The sequence below is a fragment of the Lytechinus pictus genome, unplaced genomic scaffold (genome assembly GCF_037042905.1).
Source record: "Lytechinus pictus isolate F3 Inbred unplaced genomic scaffold, Lp3.0 scaffold_19, whole genome shotgun sequence".
In the NCBI taxonomy this organism is placed as follows: domain Eukaryota; kingdom Metazoa; phylum Echinodermata; class Echinoidea; order Temnopleuroida; family Toxopneustidae; genus Lytechinus; species Lytechinus pictus.
In genome coordinates, this window is record NW_026974140.1 from 16,580,028 (window position 1) to 16,607,727 (window position 27,700).

The 27,700-nt window shown below is 36.2% G+C and overlaps 1 protein-coding gene across 1 annotated transcript; it reads right to left on the reverse strand.

The window, feature by feature from the left end:
- Positions 1-1,631: 1,631 nt before the first annotated feature.
- On the reverse strand, positions 1,632-27,359 carry LOC129260797 (uncharacterized). Its single transcript, XM_054898768.2, has 15 exons — positions 27,183-27,359; positions 20,103-20,171; positions 18,306-18,448; positions 17,626-17,717; positions 17,234-17,370; positions 16,427-16,497; positions 14,613-14,699; positions 14,097-14,198; positions 13,382-13,462; positions 12,350-12,493; positions 11,055-11,240; positions 8,395-8,665; positions 7,027-7,860; positions 6,403-6,542; positions 1,632-5,734 (listed from the first exon to the last, which is right to left on the reverse strand). Exons 1-15 carry the CDS (start codon positions 27,289-27,291, stop codon positions 5,585-5,587), a joined length of 2,616 nt encoding a protein of 871 aa, XP_054754743.2. The 5' UTR covers positions 27,292-27,359; the 3' UTR covers positions 1,632-5,584.
- Between the last annotated feature and the right edge of the window lie 341 nt (positions 27,360-27,700).

Here is a 27,700-nt window from a genome sequence, read left to right on the forward strand (position 1 = left end):
AAATACCAAACTCTATATCAAACCTGTAAAGAATGAAGAGAGCTTGACAGAGTGCAGCAGGGTTAGCTAGAATAACTATAAAATAAATTCCTTCTATAAAAAAATGCAAAAAAATAATGCTGAAGGTTGAGAAACTAGTATCAGGATTCTGAGGATAATGCTCTACATATGAAGATTGGACAAAGTATAGAAATCCAGAGTAGATATTTCAAGACTAACTGCTGAATATGTCATCTGCTATGTAAAAGCTAGTACTATGACATTTTCTTGGAATCTAGGATGGTACTGCCATTCTGACTTCAATTTTTTATCGAAGAAGAAGAGTTCATTTTCTATGTAACATCACTCCCATCCTAGATACATGTACAAAGCAAGCACAAGATTTTAGTCTGACTAAAACTAGCCACACTTTAATTCCTAGTTGTGTGTGGCAAATAACGCATCATCGAATTGATCAAACTATACACATGAGACACACTTGTCAATGAGATTGTATGGTAGATGCATGTATGTGTACATAAAACTTGACCGTGAGTACATATAACCTGGGGCGGTATTCTGAACATTGTCTTTTCTCCATATTTCATCTTTTCTCAGAGATATGAAAAAATCGGTATTCTGGTGGATGTCATAACTTATGTCACAAAAAATTGTCATAAATTTTGTCTCGTCTCTTTAGCGCGCACCAAAAATATGCGGCTTTAAATGCGCGTAATCCTTTTATACAAGCAAAAGACAGACAAAAGTTATGATGGGGGTAGCAGTCACAAATTTTTCATATCTTTTAGTACCAAATATCCTGATACCCTGCCGACTAAATGTCAAACAAATAATGATATTATTTAGATTAGATTGTGGTATTAGTTTCACCCATCTTCCATGACAATTTTCGATATATTTTCATGCTACAAATCCTCTTTTTTTGTTTTCCTTCTTTTTCTACTTCTCTAAAACCCTTCAAAGCTCCGTCTCTCTTTGTAATTAAGCGCATCAATAAACGCATAGTTGCGCGATGCCAGCAACTGTATTGGGGATACGCCCTGCCTGCCACGGGGCCTTCCTATTGGCTAGAAGGGCTCCCACTGGGAACTAACAATGATTTTGATTGGTTTGCTTCCAAAAAGATGGGCGGGAACTTTGAGAGATATGACGGGGGAAAAGACAATGTTCAGAATACCGATTTGTGACAATCATAGCAGTGTCACATCTCGGAGAGAAATGACAAAAGTTATGACAGTGCTCCAGAATACCACCCCTGATTATTATCTTGAATTGCTTTGAAAGTGGGCTAGTTTTGTAGTGTATTCAACATTGATTTTTAAATATTTGGCCATGAATGATTTCATTAACCAAATAATATAGGATGAAGGAAATGGTTGGTCTGAAGGAGGAGGTTCCTAAAGAGAATAGGGAGTGTCATCATGGCATGAGAATTGAAACATGCAACCTTTTGTGAGAGGGAAAATGCTGACTGAAGTGAATGATGACAATGTTCTAATGAAATGTCAGTTACATGTCGTTTGATCAAGCTCTACACATCAACTTTTCATTCACATATTGCCTATTTGAAAATGAAAGGGCTTGTTAGGTAAAAAAACAAAGTGTAAATAAAAGTCATTGGAAACCAGATATTTGAAAAAAAAACTTCAATAGAAAAAGGATTTATTTACAAAAAAAGGAAGGTTCATATAAATTTGTCAAAGAAATGCAGACGTCAGTAGTATTTTTTATTTTTCATGCAGACTTCAAACACAGTTGATACTACCTCAAAAAAAATCATCTAGACTTGCAACAAGTAAAAAGGTTTCTGTCGTCCCAAGAGATTTGATGGTCAAGTTACTTGAATATGATTGATATAAATGACTGTAATACTGAAATACAGACATGCATTCTATGTTGTACCATATTCCTGGGGTATTTTGAGTCTTGTCATTCCCAGAGAGGTGGGCCATTACAGCCCCAAATTACCAGTCATTTGATCCTGGCTTACCCGCACTCAAATTTATGCACTTTCTACACTCCCTGGGGAGTGTGCCAACAAAATATGCAGTGAAACTTATAAACGATAGCCCTGAAAGTCACATAATTTCACAATTATTTCATAGACATGTACCAACACATTTCGTAGGCTATCTCTTTATAATTCAGCATAACCCATGCAATCTCTTTCTGTTCTTAGTGATGCCCAAAATATGTCAAAAACTATTTTTCTAATGATATTTCTAAAGCATTTACATGTAGTACATTTACTGAACATATTCAAAGAAAAATATAATCTTGATAAAGCAAAATACAGGACAGGATCTTTAAAGGTATAAATCCTGGATACTGATTTAGTGGATTGTAGTCTTAATAGTTCTCCAATATAACTTTGGCAAAAAGTTGTCACCTGTCTATACCAACCCAGAGTACATAGGTCATGATAGATCTGTTCTTGAATTAAATCTGTTTCTTCTGCTTTGTTCACAACTCTTATTTAAGCACACATACAAAAAAATTGCCTCTGCTGACTATCCCATATTGTATCTTTTATATTGATATGCCATTTTTTGTATACATTGACTGTATTTGAATGTGTTTTTAAAAGAATTGAAGATTGGAAATAAATACAAATAAATGAAATCGGAATCAGAAATAATATACAACATGAAATGAAAAGTAAAAAAAATATATCCATATCTGCAACACAAACAGGAAAAGTAAACTAATTTTCATAATATAATGGCAGGGTCACAAAATTATTAGGTCTCAGGGCTAATCACATGACATGGTGCGACTAACATTCATCACTCGGGCATCAACTCTAAATGGTCACATTTGGTCTACGGCGGCCGTACGGCAAGTCAAAAACAGCCGTTTTAACAATTTTTGCACCAGCTACATATAGGTGGTTTTAAAAAAATGAATAAAACGGCTGTTTTCGACTCGCCGTAGAGCAAATGTGACCGAGGTATACGTATAAGAAGTTTTGTCCAAAATCACAAAGACATTATTTGCATTATATAGCTTTGACCTAATGTAAATGGTCCAAAACTTCTAGCCGCATGGAGCAAAGAGAAATGTCTCTTGCTTTGACAGTAGATATTTTTTTTTGGGGGGGGGTTTTAGTACATATATGACCAGCCACCCCCAAACCAACAATAGGTTGCCCAAAATGAATTTTTAGCTTTTCTTTGGGCTTGAAAAGACACATCCAAAGCACTATAATAATATATAACTTATCAAATTGGTCAACAATAACCCACACAAATACTTGATTGAAAGCAGAATTTCCGCAAGAGCTTCAAAAAATAAGGAAAAAAACAAGGTGTGAAGTTTGGAGATCATGCAAACATGAAATGTGCACACTGAGCAATCTCTTGAAAACTTTCGAGCATTCTGCAAATATTGGTGTCAAAGAAACTCCTGTATCTTGTTTTTTTTATTCAACTTTACATCTGCAGATTTAGACAGAGTGAAGAATTACTCTTTCAGATATTAAAGCTAATTTTTGTGTTTTGAAGACAGACCAGATTACTACTTTGGCTATTCAAAGATAACCTTTACTGGCGACTTATTTGGGTGGCTGGAAACTAATAGTATATATTGCACAATGTCTGCACAAGCCTTTAGTATATGTTTTTGTGGTGACCCAGACAATAAATAAATCTTAACTATTTACAGGGATAATTGTTAAACAAAAGCTACCATAAAGTATCATAGACCTTCTTGCATGGCATTGAATAATAATTAATAATAATAATAGCTCTGTGGTTATTGATGTAATAACAAAATGGAAACAATATGCATGTAACCTTAAAATGTGCTGCTACCTCATTAATGAGAGTTGAGCTCTTGGAAATGAGCAGTTGAAATTTTTCCTTAAAATTTGTAATTTCCAAGATACTAAGAAAACATTTGTAAGGTTTTAAATCTCTTGTCAGGTCTAAATTTCCCCTTTACCTGAAACAAGGCACTTTACAAGTCAGAAAATTGTTTAAACACTCAAACAGTATAGTGATGCTTATAACAAACAAATGAAACAACTTTTATCAATGCAGACAGTTGTTTAAACACTAAATCTGATACATGACACTTGTTTAAACACTCAAACTGAATCATGACACTTATAATGTAGTTCTTTAACAACTCAAACTGAGACATGACGCTTTCAAACTCAAACTGAAATATAACGCTTATAACATAGACAGGTGTTATAACATTCAATATGAAACATGACACTTTTATATAATGTAGAGAGTCAATTAAAAAATTTCACTAAAACTTTGACGATAGACAATTGTTCAGACACCCAAACAGAAAGTAGGAACGTCATGGTCTGTCTCTAGTTTTTAATCAGAGGGTCATGGGTTCGAATCCCAGCCATTGCATGTTTTCCTTCAGCAAGAAATTTATCCACATTGTGCTGCACTCAACCCAGGTGAGGTGAATGGCTAATTAATCAATTATTCAACTTTTGTTGATGTACGCGTCTGCGAGTCTTTCATCCTTCAACTACTGAATTCAGTGATTCATTTGTATTGTACAAGGGCCATCTGGTTCTAGTAGGAAATGGATAGTTGGGGACCATCTCATGCAAATTGTCAGCAATGAAAAGGTATCCTTATCAAACAGTTTACAACGTAACAGTCCGTGCTTCTCATCCAATCGAAACTACAGGAAATTGTGAGATCTGACAACTTGTTAGACAAACGGTGTTGATGAAACACGATGAACCAGGTTTTGTACAAGGATCATCTGGTTCTAGAAGGTAACAAATCAACCTGTTGACTTCTGATTTCTGTAATTCCCATAGGTTTTGAACAGTGGGCACCTAGTTTTAGTAGACAATGGGTTGAACTGTTGATTACAGAATTCTGTAATCTACATAGGCTTTGGATGGGACCATTAAGTTCCAGTAGGCAATGGGTTAACCTCTTGACTGCTGAATTCTGTAATTCCCATAGGTTCTGTACATCTACCTTTTGTAATAAATGGGATGGGTTACCTGATTTTAGTAGGTAGTGGGTTAAACTGTTCACTTCTGAATTCTGTGAGTCCCATAGAATCTGTTACAGTGACTGTCAATCGTAGTAGACAAATAACTGACAGTGTATAACAACAAGCAGTGGCATAATGAGAGGCAAGTGCCCCATTCTGATGAACAGCCAGAGAGCTACCAGTGTGAGAAGTTTGAAGGGTCCTGATCCCAATGCCTGCCTGGGCATCAGGGTCCAGGAACACAACAGTAAGCCACTGATCGCAAATTTGAAAGAACAATTCTGATTGGCTCCTCGTCAGTCTACCGAGTAAAATGCGCATGCAACACTGATCTTGATAGACCAATTCATTTAGTGATTAATCGCTAATCTTTGTGTTACAGGCCTCAGATGTTGGAACACGGTATGATGTTAATATTCACTGGAACCAGATCTTTGAAGGGGACCTTATTGCAGTGCTTGGCCCAGGCTCAAATTTTCCAAGATAGGCCACTAAACCATAAATGTCCGTGTTAAAATAGATCAAATCATTGATCATAGTCAACTGTACAATTGATTGTAGCAATTTTTGAAACAGGGTAAAGGAGGAACAGGTATTTAAGGATCTATATTGCCCTTTGTGATAAGAAGGTACTTCCAACAGGTACAGGTACACTATCTGGAGCAGACTCCATATCTTCAGCAGTAGGGAAATCAACTTGAAACGAGCGACCTTGACCTCTCATTCCTAGACCTCCTGGAGTTCTGCTCTGGTGCTGTTGAAAAAAATTAGATGAATTGGGATCAGAAATCAAAGCGGATAAAAAACAGAGAGGAAACAGAATTTGCAAAATAGTACATCTTTGGTTATGTCACATGGGGTTTGGTTCACTTGGTGCAAGATAAACAAACATGAGCTCTTGCCTAATGGGTGTGTCTTCCAACACTTCATTAAAAAAAAGCATATTATTTCCTAAGATAAATACAAAATGAATATGTGTGTGAGTGACATTGACCATTCACTCATTTGTGTATGTTTTTTTAGTGAAAATATGCAATACTTAATGTTACAACCTTGTACCTAACATCCAATTTTGATTCAATTTCGATGCTATGCTTGATACTTCCTATTATTTTTCTTATTTTTTCAATTTTTATTTCATTTCATTTTTTGCTGTTGCTGTGGGCTTGGCCTTTTAAAGAAAGTACCTATCATTGATGGGACGTTAAAGCCTTTCCCTCAAAAGTTATAAGTTTTACGGGCATTTCAGAAAAGCTGTATTTTGAAAATATGGCAACCTCATATTGTCTGAAAATAGTCTCCCTATTCCTGTAGAGAACTCTTTCTCAGCAAAAAAATGCTACTTATGTCAGAACTTTAAACTCTTGCTTTTTATCTGATCTGCCTTCATTTCCTAAACACAAAAGACAAAGCATATCTGACCTGTGACTGTCTTGCATTCAAGACTTGTGTTTGATGGTTAGCAAGAGATGCTCTGCCTCTCCCTGTTGATGGGGGTGAACACTGATCTAAAATGCCTTTGCTAGGTACATGCTTGTTCCTACTGCTGTATCCAGAGTAGCCTGAAAACATGTTTACAAACAAAATCCAAAACATTTCACAATGTATATGTACAAACTACAATTCATTCATTTGTCTGTTATCTTCTACAATATCTACACAAAAGTCATTTGTTTTCCATTTTCTAAAGTTCAAAGTCTGTGTTCTTTCGTGAATTGCACAAAACATATGAAAAAAAATCGTAAATTGAGAAAATCTTAAAGAAACCTAAGTTTCAAATACAAATGCACTGCAATATGCAGACTCACAAACACATGCTGAACACTATAAAAAGGTTTGACAGGCAGATTTTTCACTGATGCCCAGTCTTGTTTTATTAGATATTGCTTTGATTTTTTGTGGTTTTCACTACCTTTTCATATTCCAAGTTGTTTTCTTAATTGTTTTTGTGAAATTCAGAGATTTAGGGTAAGGGTTTTTTTCTGGATAGGAGAAAAGGGGAACTTTAATCTACATATACAGGTACTGCAGACATGAAACATTTACCTTGCTCATAGGAAGAGTGTCCACTGTATCCATTGTGAGGATCAACATCATTATCTTTATCCTTACTATCATCAGTATCATCACTGAAGATCTCTCCTGCTGCCAAAGCTTTTCCAATAGCCTTCAATGTCCTCTTAGCTTTCATTTTCAGCTCTTCGTCCTTCTTCTTCCCTGCTAAGGCATCGGCATAAGACACCTGTCCACTGATTGTTCCTGTCTTACTACTAGGCTTCCTCTGAATGACATCTCCAGGTTGCCTGTTGGATGACGTCTTTGGCCCTTCTGAACCTTGTTTCTGAGATGCATCACTTTGCCGAAGATCTGTTAGCTTTAGAGATGCTGTAGAACCTGGATGTTGTGAATATGAATGATCACTCAAATCAGCAGTTCTTGAACCGCCAATGGTTGATCTTAACTTGTCTTCTGATGATGACTTTAGATTTGTCTCACCAGTCCCACTGGCATCACTTGCGATAGAAACACTTGTGTTGTTATGATCTGTTCTGGAAGGCACTGTTGAAGTAGCAGAACTGTTCTTTGGTTGCTGATGTCCAGGACTCTGATGATCATTGGTGGACTGTGTTTCATCATGATATCCTGGAACCATGTCCTCATGTTTTTCTTTGGCAGACAAAGCTTCTCTCAGAGTCACAGGTTTAACATTCTTTGAATATCTCTGTTGCCACAGCTCCTTCTCGTTACAGTCTGCGAAAGCATCATCAGAGTCTTCAGAACTCACGCTCGACACTTCTTCTATGTCCTCTTTGTCTTCTTCCGTCTCTGACATTCCCATCATTAAAGGTGGTCTTGGAGGTTCATGTCCCAGAGGTTTGGCTGGTTCAGAGAGGAAAAGTTACATCAATAAAACCATGAATGCAGATCTATTTAGCAACGAATTTTACAAATTAAGTAGCAGAATCCCTAGTCTTCATACAAGAGCATTGGTGTATTTTTATCATATAATAATCAATATTGCTCTTACTTACAAAAAAAAAAAATTCCGTTACAATAATTTTACAAGTCATCTTCAAATGGAACCACATAATATACAAACATTCTATAGAGATTTATCTGGCATATTAAGAATTAATATACCAACAGTTCTATAATTATACTGATAATGCTTCATGGTGTACCACTTAACAAAGAATAATGAAGGTGTAAAATTGATGGAACTTCATTTTAATTCCATTATCATGAAGTTGTAATCATACTGGTTGCTACTACGGATGAGCCTTTCATGAAGTCTTCCAGTATTTTTTTCGAATAATTTTTTTTGCTAATAAGATTGTCCTCAGCCAATCAGATGCAAGGATTTCAGTAACCTATAACACCTGACTGTGAAAACAACTCAATGTGATGCATTACCTGCTGTCCTTCCTGGTGATGTCTTCTGGTATCCCCTGTAAGTATCTTGACCTCCCTTATCCAGATACACACCTCTACCTGATGGTCCCTTAGGAGGAGAATGGACCTTGGGAGGAGAATGGATCGTGTCTTGACTGGTGGATGAACGAGGACGATGAGGGAAAGACGGTTCTTTGGGTTTGACCCTCTTGTTTATCATTCCTACCTGAGCGACCCTTCGATGAAGATCATTGATCAACTCCCTCGGGACATAGGGAGCATTGGAAGATGTCTGCAAAGTTAAGACAAGGAGATGATTACAAATTCGAACCATGCTTTTAATTTTACATGCTACTTTGTCTTCTAATTGGCTTTTTAATCTTTATGAATTAATCTTTATTCTATGTAATTTTTTTCTATAAACTTCATGACTAATTCATATACTGTATTGTGGTTTCTATCATTTCATTTTCAAGATTGGAAGCCTACATGTATAAGGCAGGCCTCTACAAAAAAAAAATCATCACTTGCCCTGTCTAAAATAGATAAAAAGGTTTCTGTCATTCTTTGAATTGAATATAGAAAGAAAAAAAAAAGAAAAGGGAAGATGACTAAACGTGTGAAAGTCAAAATAAAGAGAAAGACAAAAAGAAAGTAAGAAAAAAGGAGGAGGAAAGAAAGAATGAAGGAAAGCAAATGTTTCCTTCATTCTTGGAAAGAAAGAAACAAAGAAAGAAAACAGGAAGGAAGAAAGGAAGAGTGAAGGAATGAAGGAAGAAAGGGAAAGAAAGTATAAGGGAAAAGAATTGAAGGACAAAATGAAATAAATAATGAAAGAAAGAAAGGAGGAAAGAGAGGAAGGAAAGAATGAAGGGAGGCCAGAATGAAAAAAAAGAGAAAATAATGGAAGGAGAGAAAGAACGAAAATAAAAATGAGTGGAAGGGAGAAGGATCAAATGAAGGAAATAAAAAAGGAAATGTAATAAAGAAGGCAAGTAAGATAAAGAAGGAAAGAAAGAAAATGAACAGAGAGAGAAGGGATCAGGAAATAAAAATAGATATGTAACAAAAAAGGGCAAGAAGGATAGAAAAGAAAGAAAGAGGAAAAAGTTCAAACTTCAAGCAAATAAAAACAATCCAATCATATAACAAAAATCCTAATGATATTTGGTGTTTTTTTATATATATTAAAATAAATAAAAAAAACTAAAATGTTTTAGATATGAATAAAATACGGGACGTCTGTCACCCTGGTCCTGGCCGAGTCAGTCCGAAGCTTGCATGCATCCAGCGCGATCTAGCTCGAGAGTCGACTGGCTCGCGATCGCTCTTGTACGTCCGTACATGTACTGTAGCGCCGATGTATTAGAGCATGCGCTCAGAGGGCGAGAGAGGGGTTTCCCCAGCTAGCTCCTTCGTCGATTAGTAGCGTATGCGCACAGTATAGTTTAGAAAGTAAGATGGCAGCCCCCATCGAACGGGACCGCTGGCGATAAAATGTCGGTAAATTGGCGCTGATTTGACATGTTTCCACTGTTTTTTGACTGGTATGACATTGTATGAGAGATAATTGGCCGATAATTGCAATTTATCAAAAAAATATTAAACTTTACTATCAATTTATCTTTTTCATTTTCAAAACAAGCACTTGCCTGATCGGGCAATTGACTTTGAAAAATGCTTGCCTGCACATCAATTTCACTTGCCTTGGGCAAGCGGGTTTGTCGCGCCCTGATAAGGGTTAAATATGATAATGTGAGGAAAATCTCACAATGACATACCCCATAATCACTACTTTTCCTAAATTAGCATTACTCTTGCCCAAAATACCAAGAATAAAAGATACATAGATCAAATACATACTAATACTTCTGTTTCATTTCAGGTCTCTATTTCAGGGTTGTATGGTCTTGTGGTTAGAGTATTGGGCTCATGATTGTGAGTTTGAATCCCTGTTTGGCCATAACCAAAAAAAAGCTAGAGAGTAATTTCTGTCATCTATAAGGTTGGCCACAATGACTAATTCACTTAGACCTAAATGTTTCCTATGTAATTGGTAATACATCAGCTTGACATTGACGCAGCGAAATGTTGCTTAATATGTAGTCAACGGTCTCCCATTCTTCTTGTAATTTCTATTTATAGACTCATTCTAAGATTCTAAGATATAACAATACATTCTAAGACATCTTAGATAATGAATACCAGAAACATAAACATAAAACCTGCATATATCAAGAGGAGAAGAGTTGTGTAACACAAGTTCCCATATACCCGGGGGGGGGGGGGGGGGGGCAGTAAAATATATTGCTGTACACACGCGTGACCAAAAACGTGTTTAAAGGGGTGTTTTGTCAGTTTTGTACGCGGACCGCACATGCACTCGTTAAGGGTATAAAAAAACATTGATTTTCGAAAAAAGGGGTAGTTTTGAAAGACTGGTCAATGGTCAATTGCAGGGTCAAACGTATTTAGGGTATGTTTTTTCCCCCAAGCTTTTTCCCCGGGGTCATATTGGCAACTACTTGTTTAGGGGCCAAAATGTGTAAATAAAGCCTGCGAAAAACTTGTTTAGGGGGTTATTTTGCACACAATGAAAAACTTGTTTAGGGGGTGTTTGGAAATAATTTGGCCAAGCGTGTGTACAGCAATACATTTGAATGCCCCCCCGGGCCATATACCTTCTTTGGATCAACTTCAAGCCTGTCACGTTCCACTGTCAGGTAGATATCTATAGCACACGTGACTTCAGCCATCAGCTGTTCTGTGATGGCCTCCCGGAGACGCAACAAGTATACAGTATCCAGAAGAGCACATCGAATGTTTCCTTTAGAAAGAGGGCGCTCAAACCATGATGATTCATTTTCCTGAAGAAAAAAAATCCATGCTATCAAAGTTTCGGACCTCAACAAACATCATAAATCTTAGAGTAACATTTGAGGAAAATTAATTTATGTGTAGATATCATTGATATATTTAGATTTTAAACCATATTCATGCAAGGCTCCACATTAACTTTCTCTGGTGGTGGCCCATTTGGGCCACCCAAACCATCATATTTTATTTTTGATGGCCCAACATTGAAATTTGGCCCCAAAAAGTATTAAAAAAACATTGAAATTATAAGAAACCTTAATCTGTACCATCAAGAACACTAAGTTTGTTTAAGATTTCTTTGATCTACACACAAACACAAATAGTCTGATCTATACATTTACGCTCATTAGCAAACCATAACATTTCTGGCCATGAGCCCGCTATCATCAGTGTTAAACATTACTTTTTTTCTGCCATTAAAATAAAATTACCAGGGCCATTTTATAAAAAATTTGAGAATACCAGGGCCATTTAGGTTGCACATGTCTTGATTACCATACTGTCTTGACTGTATGCAAACTGAGAGTTTGTGTTTTGTGTGTAAATCAAAGAAAAGGTCACATGATGAATTGTAGCTGCCTGGCTTTCAATTTGAGCTGCAGAAACTTGATAAAATGTGTGCAAAATTGGGAGAAAAATGCGATACTTTGAAAATTATTGGTGGCCCAAAACTTAGCATTTCTCAATAATGGTTGCAGAGGTAAATTTTTGGTGACCCCAGGCCACCGCTAATGTCGAGCCTTGTTCATGTATGGATGAATAATCTGAAAATAAGTGGAAGCATATTAATGGCATGAATGCCAATCAGGGTGTGGAAGGATAGCAACAGCCCTCAATATGATTTATTAAGAGAGGAAAAAAGAAAAGTGGGGAAGGAGAAATAACCAAAAAAAGAAACAATGAAAAGAAAGAAAAGCCATGGAGAACAAGGATTTGGTCTGGGACTTGTAACTTTAAAAATCCCAATTTTTATTTCAACCATAAACCTGGCCTCTACCCCCTGTGTAAAATTTGGAAGTAATTCAGAGAAATTTAGTGTTGCAATTCATTTGATTATATCATGTCTTTAAGACCACTTAACCAAAAACTTGTAACTCACTGCAATACGCTGTGTCTGTTCTAGGTGCATAGCGATATCATGGATACTAATCTCAAGGTACTCTAGGATGCACTGGGTTGTTCCGCTAACATGGCGAGGAAAGTCTCCCATATACTGTCTTTTCTTGATCAGTATATCTCCTACCTGTGAGTAGACATAATAAGAAAATAAGATATTTGACAAGTGACCTTTGAACCCATCAGCATTGAAGGAACACACAATCTTTTGGTCAAAAGCTGAGATCGGAAGGGGGGGGGGGGGAGGGGGGAGGGGTGAATCACCCCCTCGCCATAGGTATCAAAATGGTATAAGTCCCCATGGTCTAATCAAACTCTGTCAACAACCAGTCCCTCTACTAATCATTTGGTCTAATTGCCATTACACCATTAATTCTTTGCCGGCTTTTTTCGACTAGAGTAACATATAGCTGAGTGCCAACGTTGACCCAAGTAACATTCATTCTCAATACATTTGGAGTGCATTAGGTTTATTGTACATACACACATACAAAATAGTGATGCATGCATCGACATGTATATTGTACATACATGTATAAATCTTTTCTTTACAATTAACCCATCAAAATATATTGTTAGTTGATTATCATAGTCCATGGAAACCCCTCTTAGGATTAAACCCTAACATTAATGTTGCACAGGAGGGATTATGTCCATGGCCGGCAAATAATTAACAAGATTGTCTCAATTTACAGTTAAGCTAACCCATTTCATCTAATATCCACTTTACACCACTTAGTCAATACAATTGATAAACTATTCATAAAACCAAATTTCATTTTACAAAGAAAAATGAATAATTGGATGAGGTGGAAGTTAGACCAACCAGGCATTAGACTAAGTGAGAATGGGTATTAGACCAAATGAAGAGTAGGCCGTTTCCATTTTAAAATCAAAATGGCGATCCAATCGTAAACAAACATGGCATAAATTTCATGATAAAACTATTTAGTAACTTTCTCCTCTAAATTTTCATAAATTCAAACATTGACCCCTCCATGAGTTTTACTCCTACCTGTGTATCAAAGACACTGTTTAGTTGTATTCCATAGTGATGATACAGGAGATCCGATACATATCTACAGTCATGAATCACCTGAAATTAATCATAAAAAAAACAGTAGATAAGATGAGCTCAATATCATTGCATACTACATCTACTTTTAATGATAATTTAGTTTCTGATTTCTGATTATTCAAGTAGGTACCTTTCTTTGAACAAAGGTTTATCCTTCATTTTAAAAGCAACTATTAGAAAGTGCACTTCCATAGATGCCTGTACAAGATATGATAAATACACTATAGTATGGAGCAAGAAAGATAACTTTCGTACTACCAAGCTCTCAAGATATTCTCTGAATGAGTATCATGTTTTAAGCGAGTATACTCTTCTATCTGATGAGTGATTCTCAGTTTCTAAAATCTGAACTTTACTTTGTTTTGCAACTAAATTTTAAAGAACGACAAAGAGTTACTTGATACTCTATTATCTTCAATTAATGTTGAAATAATCTCCTGGGAGAGGGGAATATTTATGCATTATAAAAGCCATTATTTGATGGCTCGAGGCATGATATATCTATGGTAGAGATACCTTGCTGATGTATTAAGCACTGTATGATACCAGAATATTAATCCCCACACTTGTTTCTTGATGTTAACACTGTACAGGGAAATCAATAAGTTTGATCGAGCTTGTTTGTTATGCCAAAGGTGGCAGATCTCCTCACCTTGGTGATGTCATATGATTGCAGTATGTCAATGAACTTTCTTGTGAATAGGGATGGAATTGCCAATACATCGAACATGTATACCTGCTCGTCACATAATACCTGAAATGGGAGGGGGGGAGGGTAATGAGAAGAATTGAAAAGAAAAAATATGATAATCACTAGAAACAAACTAAAAGGTCATTGGAAATATCAGAGGTAGCAAAGAATAATCGCAGTGAAAATGAAAATATGAGAAAAGGGTCTCTATAATACAAGAATATACTATATAACTGTGTGATTCAAAGTTTGTAGTGGAAGAATGTATTATATTTTTAAAAATGCAAAACATTTTTTTTTATGATTAACAAATCAGATTGCTTAAAAACCCATACCAAGTTGATCATACTAATAGGCCTGAGTAGTAAAGAGGCTAAAAAGTTGATCATATAGAGTATGGCACATTAAATTTGCACATTTACAATACTTTTTTATAGATAAATTAATTAATCCATAGAGAGGCATAATCTAGCTTACCAGAACAAGAGAGAGCTTTCCCTTTCTTCCTAGTCTGGATCCTTTGAGTACTAACCCTATAGCACTCTGCTCCTCCATATCTGTAATCTAATGGGTGCAAGTTAAAAGGAAAATGAAAAAAATAAAGGCATGTTCTCTAATATGATATGACAAAGCTCAATAACACAGGGCTTAAATTAATCCAACATCATTGAAAGCTAATCCATGGATATCTTTTTGAGTGGCATTGATCCCTTCTCATTAGCCTTTGAGATTTATATAGTCTTATAGTCTTATTCTATTTTTCCCATTCATGCTGAAGTATTAAACAAGTGGAATGCCTCTGGCCGTCTCACCTGCATCACGCGATTCAATATAGCAGCAGTGCTGATTTTGAAAACTACTATAACTCGCACAAGATGTTCAGTGATACTTGGTTACTCTTATTTCCACGTTTTATGAACTAGACCAATACACTTATAGAGATATGATGGCAATTCAACAAATACCCCCAACGTGGCCAAAGTTCTTTGACCTTACATGACCTTTGACCTTGATCATGTGACCTGAAACTCGCACAGGATGTTCAGTAATACTTGATTACTATTATGTCCAAGTTTTATGAACTAGACCAACACACTTTCAAATTTATGGCTGTAATTCAACAAATACCCCAATTTGGCCAAAGTTCATTGACCCTAAATGACCTTTGACCTTGATCATGTGACCTGAAACTTGCACAGGATGTTCAGTAATACTTGATTACAATTATGTCCAAGTTTCATGAATCAGATCCATAAACTTTCAAAGTTATGATGGTAATTCAACAGATACCCCCAATTCGGCCAAAGTTCATTGACCCTAAATGACCTTTGACCTTGGTCATGTGATGTGAAACTCATGCAGGATATTCAGTGATACTTGATTAACCTTATGTATAAGTTTCATGAACTAGGTCCATATATTTTCTAAGTTATGATGACATTTCAAAAACTTAACCTTAGGTTAAGATTTTGATGTTGATTCCCCCAACATGGTCTAAGTTCATTGACCCTAAATGACCTTTGACCTTGGTCATGTGACATGAAACTCAGGCAGGATGTTCAGTAATACTTGATTAACCTTATGGCCAAGTTTCATGAACTAGGTCCATATACTTTCTAAGTTATGCTGTCATTTCAAAAACTTAACCTCAGGTTAAGATTTGGTGTTGACGCCGCCGCCGCCGTCGCCGCCGCCGCCGCCGTCGCCGTCGGAAAAGCGGCGCCTATAGTCTCACTCTGCTATGCAGGTGAGACAAAAACCTGTCATATTGAAATGTGGCCTTGCCCAAAAACCGAAGGCCTTGAAACAGTTTAGTGTAAAAAAATAAATGGGATATGCTTTATCTAAAAAGTGGTGCAGAGGTAAGTGGCTTTGACTATGTTGCAGGACAGCAAAAAAAAAATAAAAATTTTGTGCTGCATGGATAAATCACATCATTATAAGAATGCACATGATATCTATTATCCTATGACTGTCTCGAGATTAATCATGCAATTATCATATTATATCTTCCCTCTTTATGAACACAAGGTGCAAGTAAAACAGAGATCAAGGGTCAGTCAGTCAAGTGTCATCTGCTGACAATATCTTCTTCTGGGCCATTCCCTAGTTTTATTTTTTTTTTGGGGGGGGGGGGAAAGAAGATTTTTTTAAATTAAGGTCAGACAATACATTTATTTTAGGGGGTGGTCAAATTCTAATAAAAAAGAACAATATACAGGTTTTACTAGGGTTGGTCGGTGTATGGCAAAGAAAATTAACATTCATTCAATAAGAAAATATATACTCACAGCTTGGTCAAAGACATCACCAGGTTTATTGATGAGAATATAATTTTTCTGGTTACTTTCTGCTGCCACTTCTGATGAGAAAACAAGACAAGGTGAAGACCATACACATGAGTTAATGTTGGGTAGCTTTCCCTGTATTTCCATCATTACCTTTGAGAAATTTTCTTGCTTTTGTAGACCACAAGCTTTGGACATAGATTATGTTTCAGTCAGCATTCTTATTTTCATTTTGTGAAGGCATGTGTTTTTATCTAAACTGGGGGTGTTTCACAAACAATGCAGGAGACTTCAAATTGTATCAAATTCCTAGGTACAGACTGTCCAATGTATACTGCACATCATCTGATCATGGGCAGGGGTTTTGAGCTGTTCCATTGTCCTCCAAGTCCTACTTAACTCATAAATGCTTGTTATGACAAGACATGACAAGCTCAGAAACATTTTCATGTACAAAGTTAAGATATGAGGCATACAAAATAGAGAGAAAAACTCATTTTATTGTTACAAGACAAGAAAACCAGTGAACCAAAATCAAAAATGAAAATATATAAGCTGTCCAGAGTATTAATGAAAGAGTAATGACATCATGTTCCATGAGTCATGACATCATAATGAAATCATTATCATATCATGATTTTTTCTGCACAACTTTGGACCCTTTCTTATACTTGTTGAGTATATTGCACATAATTCATTAACATAAGTATTATGATTTATCTAATCATATCTGTACACAGAGTTTCACTGAGCTACAATTTCTTAAGGAGCTAGATATGTAAAGCAGTCATGTGTATCAAATGTACTTACCTGGATGTCTAGCTGGAGTATGGGATTGTGCAGTTTCATGCCGAGGCTGCTGGGAAGGACTGATCTTGTTCAGATTCAGATCACTTATTCCTTCACATACAGCTTGGTGTGACTGATCCTGAGAATAGTCATCTAGCCTAAGGCAGAAACAGAGAATAAAAAAGAAGCAATAATAAAATGAAGTACAGTGGTTCCTAAACAGCAATTCTCAAAAGAATACTGTTCTGTAATAAGCAGTTTATGTGATAATGTATAAAATGTCAACAAGGGCATTTGTACTCATAATATCAGCTTCACAATAATAGACTACATAAAGTCATGTGTGGATGAAAAGTAATGATCATCGTCCCGGCAGAGGTAAAACCCCTTCTTGGTGATGACATCATACATACCTACTATCTTCTGGTTCTTGAGGAAGAGTAACTTCTTTGCTGTATGGAGGACCAGGATCATAACCCCAATCTCCTGTTTCATAGGAGTTTATCTACATTGGAAAGATCAAAGGGAACAAATTGGAAGAAATTCTCAGTATTATATAAAATCCTGTCTTGAATTATAAGCCATCACAAGGTTGCAAGTATGCCAAACTATCAACTCTCCCAGCCCATCTACCCTGCTCCCTTCCATACAAGCATCCATGAATATTGGCTTTATGACAGATCTTCCAGATTCTAAAATATATTCATGAGGATTGAATTAATAGTTTCATAAATAAACTTCATGCTAATAATTTGGGATACATTGGAATAATAAAGACTGCATAACTTTAAATCATGAGTCCAGGCTTTGAAAACTTTGTTTCATAAATTATATACAATATTTGAAAGACAAAATATGACAGGTTTTTGTGTTGAATACATATTCTTTCTTCCTCAGCCTACTAAGGTTTAACTAAAAAAGAAATATACATTGGCTGTCTTGAAAGAATTGGATAGAGGAAAATGATAAATTAAACAAAAATATTTAGAAAAATATAGACCATCATCCTCCCACTCTTGCTTTAAAATCTAGCCTAAACACAGAGGATGAGCATTGAGGTGAATTAACAATTAAAGTGTAGATTAATCATCACCTGTTGACTTCCTTGTTGATAATCATCAAATATCTCTGGGATATCTGGATCATCATAGCTCCTGGCTTGTGGTATCTCAATGTCTTTCTGTTCATGACTGCTCTCCACAACTTGTGGGGTTTCATTCTCCTCCAAAACCAATACTGTAAAAAAAAAAAACCTTCATTGATAAAATCAATTCACAACCAAAAGAATATCATTATCGTAAAACTGTAAAATGTGAATAATAGGGTTGCATGATATTGCATACTTAGGGTGTTCAACTATCACTAACTGAAATACCATTATACAGTGCGTATCAAAAAAGTTTACACTTTGAAAAAGCCCTGGGTATTAAAAAATATACAACATGTGGGTAATTTTTTCACATATAATCTTGGGTTTGGGTCTCATCTATCCAATGACAGTAAAAGTTTTGACAGAATGTTACACTTGAGTGAGCACTGTCCATTTTTGTAAAGATCGCAGAAATCTGTTTGCGCAGAAATGCTTGTTTTCACGCTGTGTCAAGGGGAAAGGGCGAAATCAAACTTACCCTGCGAAACATTTCTCATACACTTCCCTTGCACTTTTAGTCAATTGAAATAAAACGGATACATTCAAGCATTTTGTAACAATTTTGCCACCCAAATTGAAATTTCAACACTTAGTAAGCACAACCTTTACCCTTTTTGTGCCAGCTGGATCTGAAGACATAACTGAATCTGAACGAAAGTTTATGTCAGACATCTCAAGCATTTTTTTCACTAAGTTTTTATCATTTAAAGTGGGTGTACATTTCATTTTTCATTTAATACTTGTTTCTCCACACTTTTCCCAAGCTTGACAATGATTAACAAAATGGAAGCAAGCCTAAGCCATTTCATGTAAATCACAGCTCAGTGTAAAGCAAATATCGTCACGATGGCCTGGGTTTGTATGGGAGAGGGGTGGGGCGCAATGCACTCTTCGAAGTGTTTTGGGCAAGGAAACAAGTTAAAAAAGGTAAAAGATATCTTCAAATCAATTTTACTAGCTAAATTCCACGTGTTCTTCATGATTAAGGTCTACTTTTATTCGCATAACTATTTCAAAGTTCTGCACAAATCCTTTTTCATAACTTTTCAAAAGTGGAGTTCACTCGAGCGGAAATATTTTTTCGACAGTTATATCGTCATTTGCTTAAATAGATCTGTACCAATGTTAACATGTGGAAAAATCTTCAGGATATTACAAATATATAATTTTACAGGATTTTTTCTGAGTGTAAACCTTTTTTTGATACGCACTGTATATCAACCAACATTAAAAACTGTCCATGTCAAGCAATGCTCACATACCAGATTTTGTCAGCTATGACTATAAAACCAATGAGAAGATCTGACAGGTTAATATTGGTTAGGGGCAACATTTTTATGGCCATTGGTGATTCAGACTTGTTTGAATTTGGACTGGGGGATACTGGCTAGTTTTCATAGCATTTCATAGGATTTCAAGACCATTTTTTGGTCTGGAACATTAAAATCTTGATTATTGAAAAGTTCTTAAGAGTCAATATACCATGGACCAACTTGTGTAGCCCTGGTGATGAATGATTAAATCTCAGGTTTGAACTTTACTCTCTTTTCATTTTCTGTATATTCTAGGTTCCAATACATGCATGTACAGAATTAAAAACATCCAGAATTTTTTTTTTTTTAATGCCAAGTTCAAAGTTTAACCCATACTCTGTCAGCCTATCAGCCAGAAAACATTTTGCAAATAGCCTCCAACATTGGTAGAGCACTGGGTGGAGGCATAAAATACTAGTGAACTTACATTCAATAATTTCCTGTCCATAGAAGTTGAGAAGACCTAAGTACTTTTGACCAGACGGCACTGCAGTGGCTAAAGAAAAGCAGGAATAAACAACAAAGTAACTCTTAATGATATATCTTAATTCACATTTTACTGTATTTCTATTTTGCCATTAATTCTGAGTCTTTATCAATAAACTGAATTTAACCAAATAAGGTCAGATTGTATGTTTCAACTCATGGTTTGTGAATCCAAACAAAGAGCAATTCTTCTTCTTCCGTTGGGTACAGTCCTCTTTGTAGACTATAGTTGTATTTGAATGAGGCCACAATCACAAGAACACATGACATTTGGTGCCGTTGAACAAAACTGAACTATAGTGCAAGTAAAAATGCATCTTGACTGGAGAGCTAACAGAGGGTGAGTGGTCCCATGTGGCTCCTGAAAGACTCAGTTGACGGAGCTAAAACCACTAATGCAGGCAGGACGTTCCACAAGCAGATGGTACTTGTGTTGGTAAAGAGGATTCTACAATGCTGTTATTTGAATTGTAGGGGATGTCCTCTGGTTGGTTCAGACGAGGCATACAGGAAAGGTGGTGCAGCTGGGATGCGATTAGACCGTTGACGATGTTATACATCATGACGACTTTGTTGTGAGCTCGTCGTTCATGAAGAGACTGCCACCGTAGTACTTTCATCATCTGTGTGACACTGCTCTGTCCGTTGTAATCACCTTTCTCAAATCTAGCAGCATGCTGCTGACAAATTTTTATCTTAAAGATGAGCTCTTTGGTATGAGGGTCCCAAACAAAAGAAGAGTACTCAACAATTGGACGAACATAGGTCTAATAAGCTCGCTCCTTTATGCTACCTGGGCATTTCCTCAGGTTGCCTTGAAGTAAGCTAAGAGTGCTGTTACTTCTCTTGCAGATGGAGTTGATATGGGGTTTCCAGCTGAGGTTTCTTTGAAGAGTAACTCCAAGATACTTTGCTTCGTCATGGATGGAGTAAGTACCCTACACGTATTAATTCTCCGCCAAATCCAAAACGGTGAACGCAAAATTCGCACGCGACCCGTAGACATTTGCGATCGCCATTTTGGATTCGGCGGTGAATTAATACGTGTAGGGTACTGCGAACCGACTTCAAATCACAGATTTTGAGACCTTTACAAGAAAGAGCAAGGAGTGAGTCTGTGTCCGATAGGAAGTTTAGTCACTGTAGAGTAAGCTGAATGTATGTTTTGGTCATGATATGTTGCCTTTGTTACCGTAAAGTGCCACAATTTGTCACTGGTTTTTGAGAGCGAGTAAAAAGGAGTAATTTTCCCCCGATGGTTCGGATAGGTGGAGCGGAGAGTAGCGGTAGTGAAGTGTAGTGGAGCTTATACAAACCATCGCCCGAGGTAGCCTATAGTAGGCACTTCAGGTGAAAATTAGGAAAGGCTATTGTTTTATATGCTCACAATGAGGCTCAATATCTACAATTCACAAAACTGTTTGAATTTTCAAATTCCGACATCCAGAAATCGAGTTATTGTCATCTTTGTGATACAAAAACAGGGCTTTTTGTGGACAAAAGACAATTGCGTAATCTTATTATTCTCTTTGTTTTGGGCATGGCACACTTATAATACATAGCTTATGGAAAATGTAGTATGCTTTTCATTTAATCTTTTAAAAGCTTTTTGTGCAATGATTTCGACATATTAATGGTCGACCTAGTCATTGTTCATCATAGTTATACTTGTCTACAGACTCTTAATATTCATAAATACTAATTAATTATTAATTAAGATAAAAAGACATAATTAAGAAATGGCCTTTTAATGTACTTTTTCGAATTTAATGGGAGAATTAAAATAAAACGGGGGGCCTAAAAGTACTCAGATTTATTTGGCATATTGGCATATGATTTCTTTGGTTCAAGGGCAACTACCCCTGGATGATTACTCTCCCCCCCCCCCCCCCCCCCCGGACAATTACCCCATGACTTGATATGGATTTCTTTTGCTTGAACATTTGAAATTAAATTTTCAATGAATATAATTCGAAATCAAAGAAAGAGAATTAAATAATAATCTTAGGATTTTTAGACCCCCCCCAAAAATGATTTTGATTGTCTATTATGATTATCTCATTATTGTTGTCCCAATTATTATTATAATTATAATGTAATCATTATGATCATAAGTATCATAATTATAATTATCATTACTATAATTATTGTTATCATAATAATTATTGTCTCATTATTATTATCTCAATTATTACAAAATTGTATAATTATTATATTTGTACAACTGTAGTTATCATAATTATAATTATTTTTATAATGATAATTATTTTAACATTTATTATAATTATTTTTATAATTATCATAATAATAATAATCATTATTGTCTCAATTAATGTTATAATTATTGTCTCATTATTACCATTGGCTTATTATCATTATTGCCTCATTATTTCAAAATATACACAACAAAAAAAGTAAGTCCCCCCTTAAACAAACATCAATAATTTCCGAACCAATGCGAGTTTTTAATATATTTTTACATGAGCGTGTAGGTAATTTTCTAAGCTACCCCGTGAGTAAATGTTATGGACGTATTTTTCGTCATGCTTCAGTGAGCACCGTCAGAAGACAAAAATGTCAATTTTCAAAAGTCACAAGCCAAATATCACGACTTTGATTCCATTTTATTGGAACTAATTCCACATTCTTATCATGAAAAATAGTCAGAAGGCTTGTAAAAGGTACTTTCTAAAAGACGATACAACATTTTTGGCTAAATTTCACGGTTGAATAAACACAAGTCCAAATTTGCTATAATTGGATTTTTACACATTTCTATCCATAAAAATGAAAGAATATGATGACAGTTATTTTTGGGAAGAGTTTCTTCAACAATATTCATCATTTCACGGTTCAATGAACATTTATTGAAAACAAAGAATACGATTTTCAAATATCATAGGCAAGTATTGTTTCATTTTGGTAACTGAAAATGATCTTTTCTCAGCTTTTTCGTTATGTTTATGACCAATTAACATGCTTCAATGATTCAAAGGCGTTTATGTAAACATTCACGCTTGAATGAACATGTGGAATGTGATTAGCTCTTTTTTACGTTATTTGAAAAAATGCAATTCTTAACTATGGATATCTGTCACAAACCTCCTTGCATAGTTCATTTCATTTGATTTTTATGAAAATCCCGATGTTTAATGCATCAGTGAGCACACAATATTAGAAAATTATGCAAAGTAGAGGAAAGTTCAAAGCCTTGGCCCCACATTGTGCCGTATCGAATGGTTATTTTGGTGTGCGCTCCTTTTGGATAATGTTACTCTGAAGCCATGTGCGAAGTTTCATGAAATAACTGTTGGCAGAAGTAACAAAAACCGTCCATGAAACAAACCCTCATTTCATATTTGTTAAAATTTTGACTTCCTCTCTCATAGACTTGTGTACATTATGGGTGCATATGTTTAGGAATAAGTAACCTTTTATTCAATATGGTGGAACTTTTTTTCAAGGCTGTCTTTAGCAATGTCATTTGGCAGTTATGTTTATCAACCTATGGGCAGAATTCTGAGCAAAAATGAAATCGATTTGTTAATTTATGGATGAGTGAGCACGCATCAAAGTGGGAAAATTGGTATTGTCAATGTCACAGACTCATTTTAAAGGGTAATTGGGGGCAAAATCGGTTTCAAATGTGCCTTTAATTGCTGTTGTTTTTATCATCCATCATTTCTATCACTACACACTTTCCGAACTTTAAACATTTTCATGGTTGAGCGAGCACATTCGAAAACTTAGAAATGAATACTCTTTATACTGCATAAATGTATTCTTTTCCTTACAATTTCTTATGATCAGTCTAATTTATGGACAAATCAGTGGTGGATCCAGAATTTTAATATGGGGAGTGGCCTATAATGGGGGGAGCCACCAACATTTTCAAATGTTAACATGATCTAACAAGTTGTAGAAGATACTTCCATAAGCCCCTATGATGATACGTCACAATACAGGGGCCGCGGAACGGTTTTCAAAGAGGGGGGGGGGGGGGCTGAGCCAAAAGTGTGTGGTGGGCTGACCATGCAAAAAAATCATAAACGCATGGTAATTTTTACATTTTAGTACATGCTTTTGGAAAAAAGTGGGGGGCTGAAGCCTCCCCCCGCTTCAGCGGCCCGGGCCCCTGCAATACATTGTGCTCACTCAACCATGAACATACGATATCAAAATTGTGTGTGGAGTGGCTAAATGATGGATAGTAAAACAGCATAACACCAAAAAATTCACCTAAAAACAACTTTTGCCCAACTTTGTATTTGCACAATCTGAAAAACGACTCTTGTGACTTTTAAAAATGGTCATTTTTAATTCAATCTTTAATTACTCATGCATGGCTCAACCGATCAATCTCATTTTTCTCCATGAGTTGCTTAATGAGTGTAAAAAACCACCTACGAAAAATCATATCTCAAAATAATTCTGTTCAAAAGTTACAGCAATATGATTTAGGGGGGACTTACTTTTTTTGTTGTGTATATCTTTAAAATAATAACACCATAACAAAGGTCCATAATCAGATATCAAATTCATGAAACATATCTCAAACATGTAGACCTATATCTAAATCAAATTCATGAAAAGGGCTTTCTGTGCCATTCAAGAATACGACTTCCATTAATACCATATTCTAGACATTCAGACGCATTCTAACAAAAAATCACTGATCAAACAAAATTCTTGAATTTTACTTGCAGTTTTGCTCTTAAAACTATTTCGCACAAATTCTACAAAATTATTTTCAAAAAAACAATTAAAATTTCATAATTAACAGAGCTCAAATCGCAATTTTAAAATATATAAAACGATTGAAACGAAATGTGTCTGAATATCCAGACTAATCTCGATGCCCTTTGCAGAGCGCAGCGGGGATAATGTCCCTCACACCTTCTCGTACGGTCAAAACAACCCTACTAGATCGATGAGTCAGACTCGCAAACACCTCACAACACTCAAAATTGAAGTTCATAACCGCTGGCTCTTTACGAAACAAATTCGATAAAACTTTCACAAAATGTTCTCAAATATACCATTTCATTACTCAACAAGCTTTACTAAGATCCGATGATTACGAGAAGGCGATTTCAAGCAAAGAAAAACCTTAATATTAGGTCTTTCCATCGCATGAAGGTAAGTGAAACTCCATGTTGTATATTTCCGATGTTTACCGAAGATGTACGAACCACAAGAATTTTTTACCAATCAAAATCAGCGGAATAAAAAATAAAGGAAGAAACTGACTCTGTTTTTCAAGCTTTTTCAAATGCCACTCCAGCACTCAGCCGAAGTGACGAGCGGAGCGAACGTGTGTGTTAATACGCTCAACATTCACTGCAATGCAAAAATCTACGTCCAGCTCACTCAAGGGTTCATTACATGCCGCCGCGCACAGAAAAATCAAGCAATAGAAGCCGTGTGTTGTGGACACCAGAAGGAAGTGGGGTCACAGCACGCGCGACCCACTAACTTTTTAGTTGGACTTAGAAATGCACTGCCAAACGTGGTTCATGGTGCGAGGTTAGTATACTATTACTGTCCTCGCATAAGAATAAAGACAAGTAAAGAGTCGCAATTCGTGTGAGTGCGTCCAGTTGATCTTCCCGCATGATCGCTGGTGACTATAGATATAGATAAATTCCATAGCTCTCCTTCCTTTTCCTGTGCCTCTTCTTGCCACTGCTGGGCCGGGGGTAGCCAGGAGGCTTCTAGAGAGTAAAAATCATTTTACTAACGTAAGGTTACTCTCATACGAAGCCAGGTCTTCCTTCCTATACTTTTGTGTATACAACCCAAAAACCTGAAACTTTCGCCCCCGAGATTTCTACTTTCTTTCTAAAAGATCTAGCCCTAAATCATGTGATGTACATGGGATACAACTTCATTTCCGACATTTCTACGCTCTCGTTGTTATTTTTAAAACAAGAATTCATCAAAAAAATGAAAAAATATTGTGAAAAGACGGAAGAGACTTGCCCGATGTTTACGCCGCCATCTTGTTTCTTATTGTACTTCCCCAACGTTATGCGACGCTCGCGTCCGTAACGTTGGGGAAGTACAATAAGAAACAAGATGGCGGCGTAAACATCGGGCAAGTCTCTTCCGTCTTTTCACAATATTTTTTCATTTTTTTTATGAATTCTTGTTTTAAAAATAACAACGAGAGCGTAGAAATGTCGGAAATGAAGTTGTATCCCATGTAGGCCTAGGACATCATTTGATTTAGGGCTAGATCTTTTAGAAAGAAAGTAGAAATCTCGGGGGCGAAAGTTTCAGGTTTTTTGGTTGTATACACAAAGGTATAGGAAGGAAGACCTGGCTTCGTATGAGAGTAACCTTACGTTAGTAAAATGATTTTTACTCTCTAGAAGCCTCCTGGCTAGCCGGGGGGCCTTGACTGCTTACTTTCTAGACCAAAAGCTTCGATCTCTGTTATGTTGGTTGTTCAGCTGAACTCCGTTGGCTTCACTCACCAAATACAGAGACCGAAGTTCTAGCGCGATCTGTACAGGGGACTCAATGGCCATATGTTTATGTACTTAAGATCGGATAAAACGGGGAAGTGAATTTGCGCGACAGCCGAGGTAAGTCACTGTTTTTGTTCCTTTTAACTTGATTTTCCTCCGTTTTTTGGCAATTGATGCCAAGAGGGAATATTAATTTGCATTTTGGTCGCGTGAATTTTCAAAATTTTTACTCATTAAAGACAAAAATTGAAGAGCCCCGACGGGGGGATTTTGCATTGCAAGTCCCCTAATGGTGGCTGCACGCTAGCGAGCCGTCTGTGTATGAGGAGAAATTAAAAAAAAAAAAATGTTAAAAAACTCCTCGAAACAGACGGCTGCCAGCTGTCTACTTACTTTCTTGCATGGAGTACGATAGTTTCCTCTCTTCTTCACCTTATAACTAGTTTACAGACACAAATCTTAATGGCGTGGGACCACAATCATTCAACAAAACCAAGCCAAGCAAGGCAATCAACCTGCTGGTTGAAATTCGTATATTGCTTACTTACCTTGTTTAAGGGAAATCAGTTTTGTTACAGGGTCGATAGATTGAAGTATACCTTCATATTTTCCTTCCCTCGTTTCAATTTGAATTCGAGCACCAACGTAACTTGACATTTCTTCTGGAGTTTTCCCGGTAAATTCGCATGGATCTAGATTAAAATTGTATTTCGTAGATATTATAAGGTGTTTCTAAGTTACAAAATTAAAAAGAAAAAAAAATATTTGCATAATTTAATTTGAGGCAAATTGTGATTTAGGGATTTAATACATTTATTGTAAATTAGTAGGGTCTATTGTCAGTCGGGTTGTCAGTGTCACCAAGATAGTGACGATTGATTTCTCTAAGTCTTGTGTTTCCAGATGTCAACATACAAAACCTGTCGAGATGGGTTTCAAAATACATATTCATCAGCGGGAATTTTAGGCCTATAGACATAAAGATCCATGAATTTTTTTCTTCTAAGTCTTCCCCTCATCTTATTTTGCTCACTCGCCTTCTTCCTCTTCTTTTTACTCCTCTCTT

Excerpts from the sequence above, each read along its gene's own strand:
- LOC129260797 (XM_054898768.2), bottom strand. The coding sequence starts at position 27,291 with ATGTCAAGTTACGTTGGTGCTCGAATTCAAATTGAAACGAGGGAAGGA. Across the intron at positions 13,463-14,096 it reads AATCATATGACATCACCAAG|GTGATTCATGACTGTAGATA; the intron begins GTGAGGAGATCT and ends GATTAATTTCAG. Across the intron at positions 6,543-7,026 it reads ACACTCTTCCTATGAGCAAG|GCTACTCTGGATACAGCAGT; the intron begins GTAAATGTTTCA and ends ACATGTTTTCAG.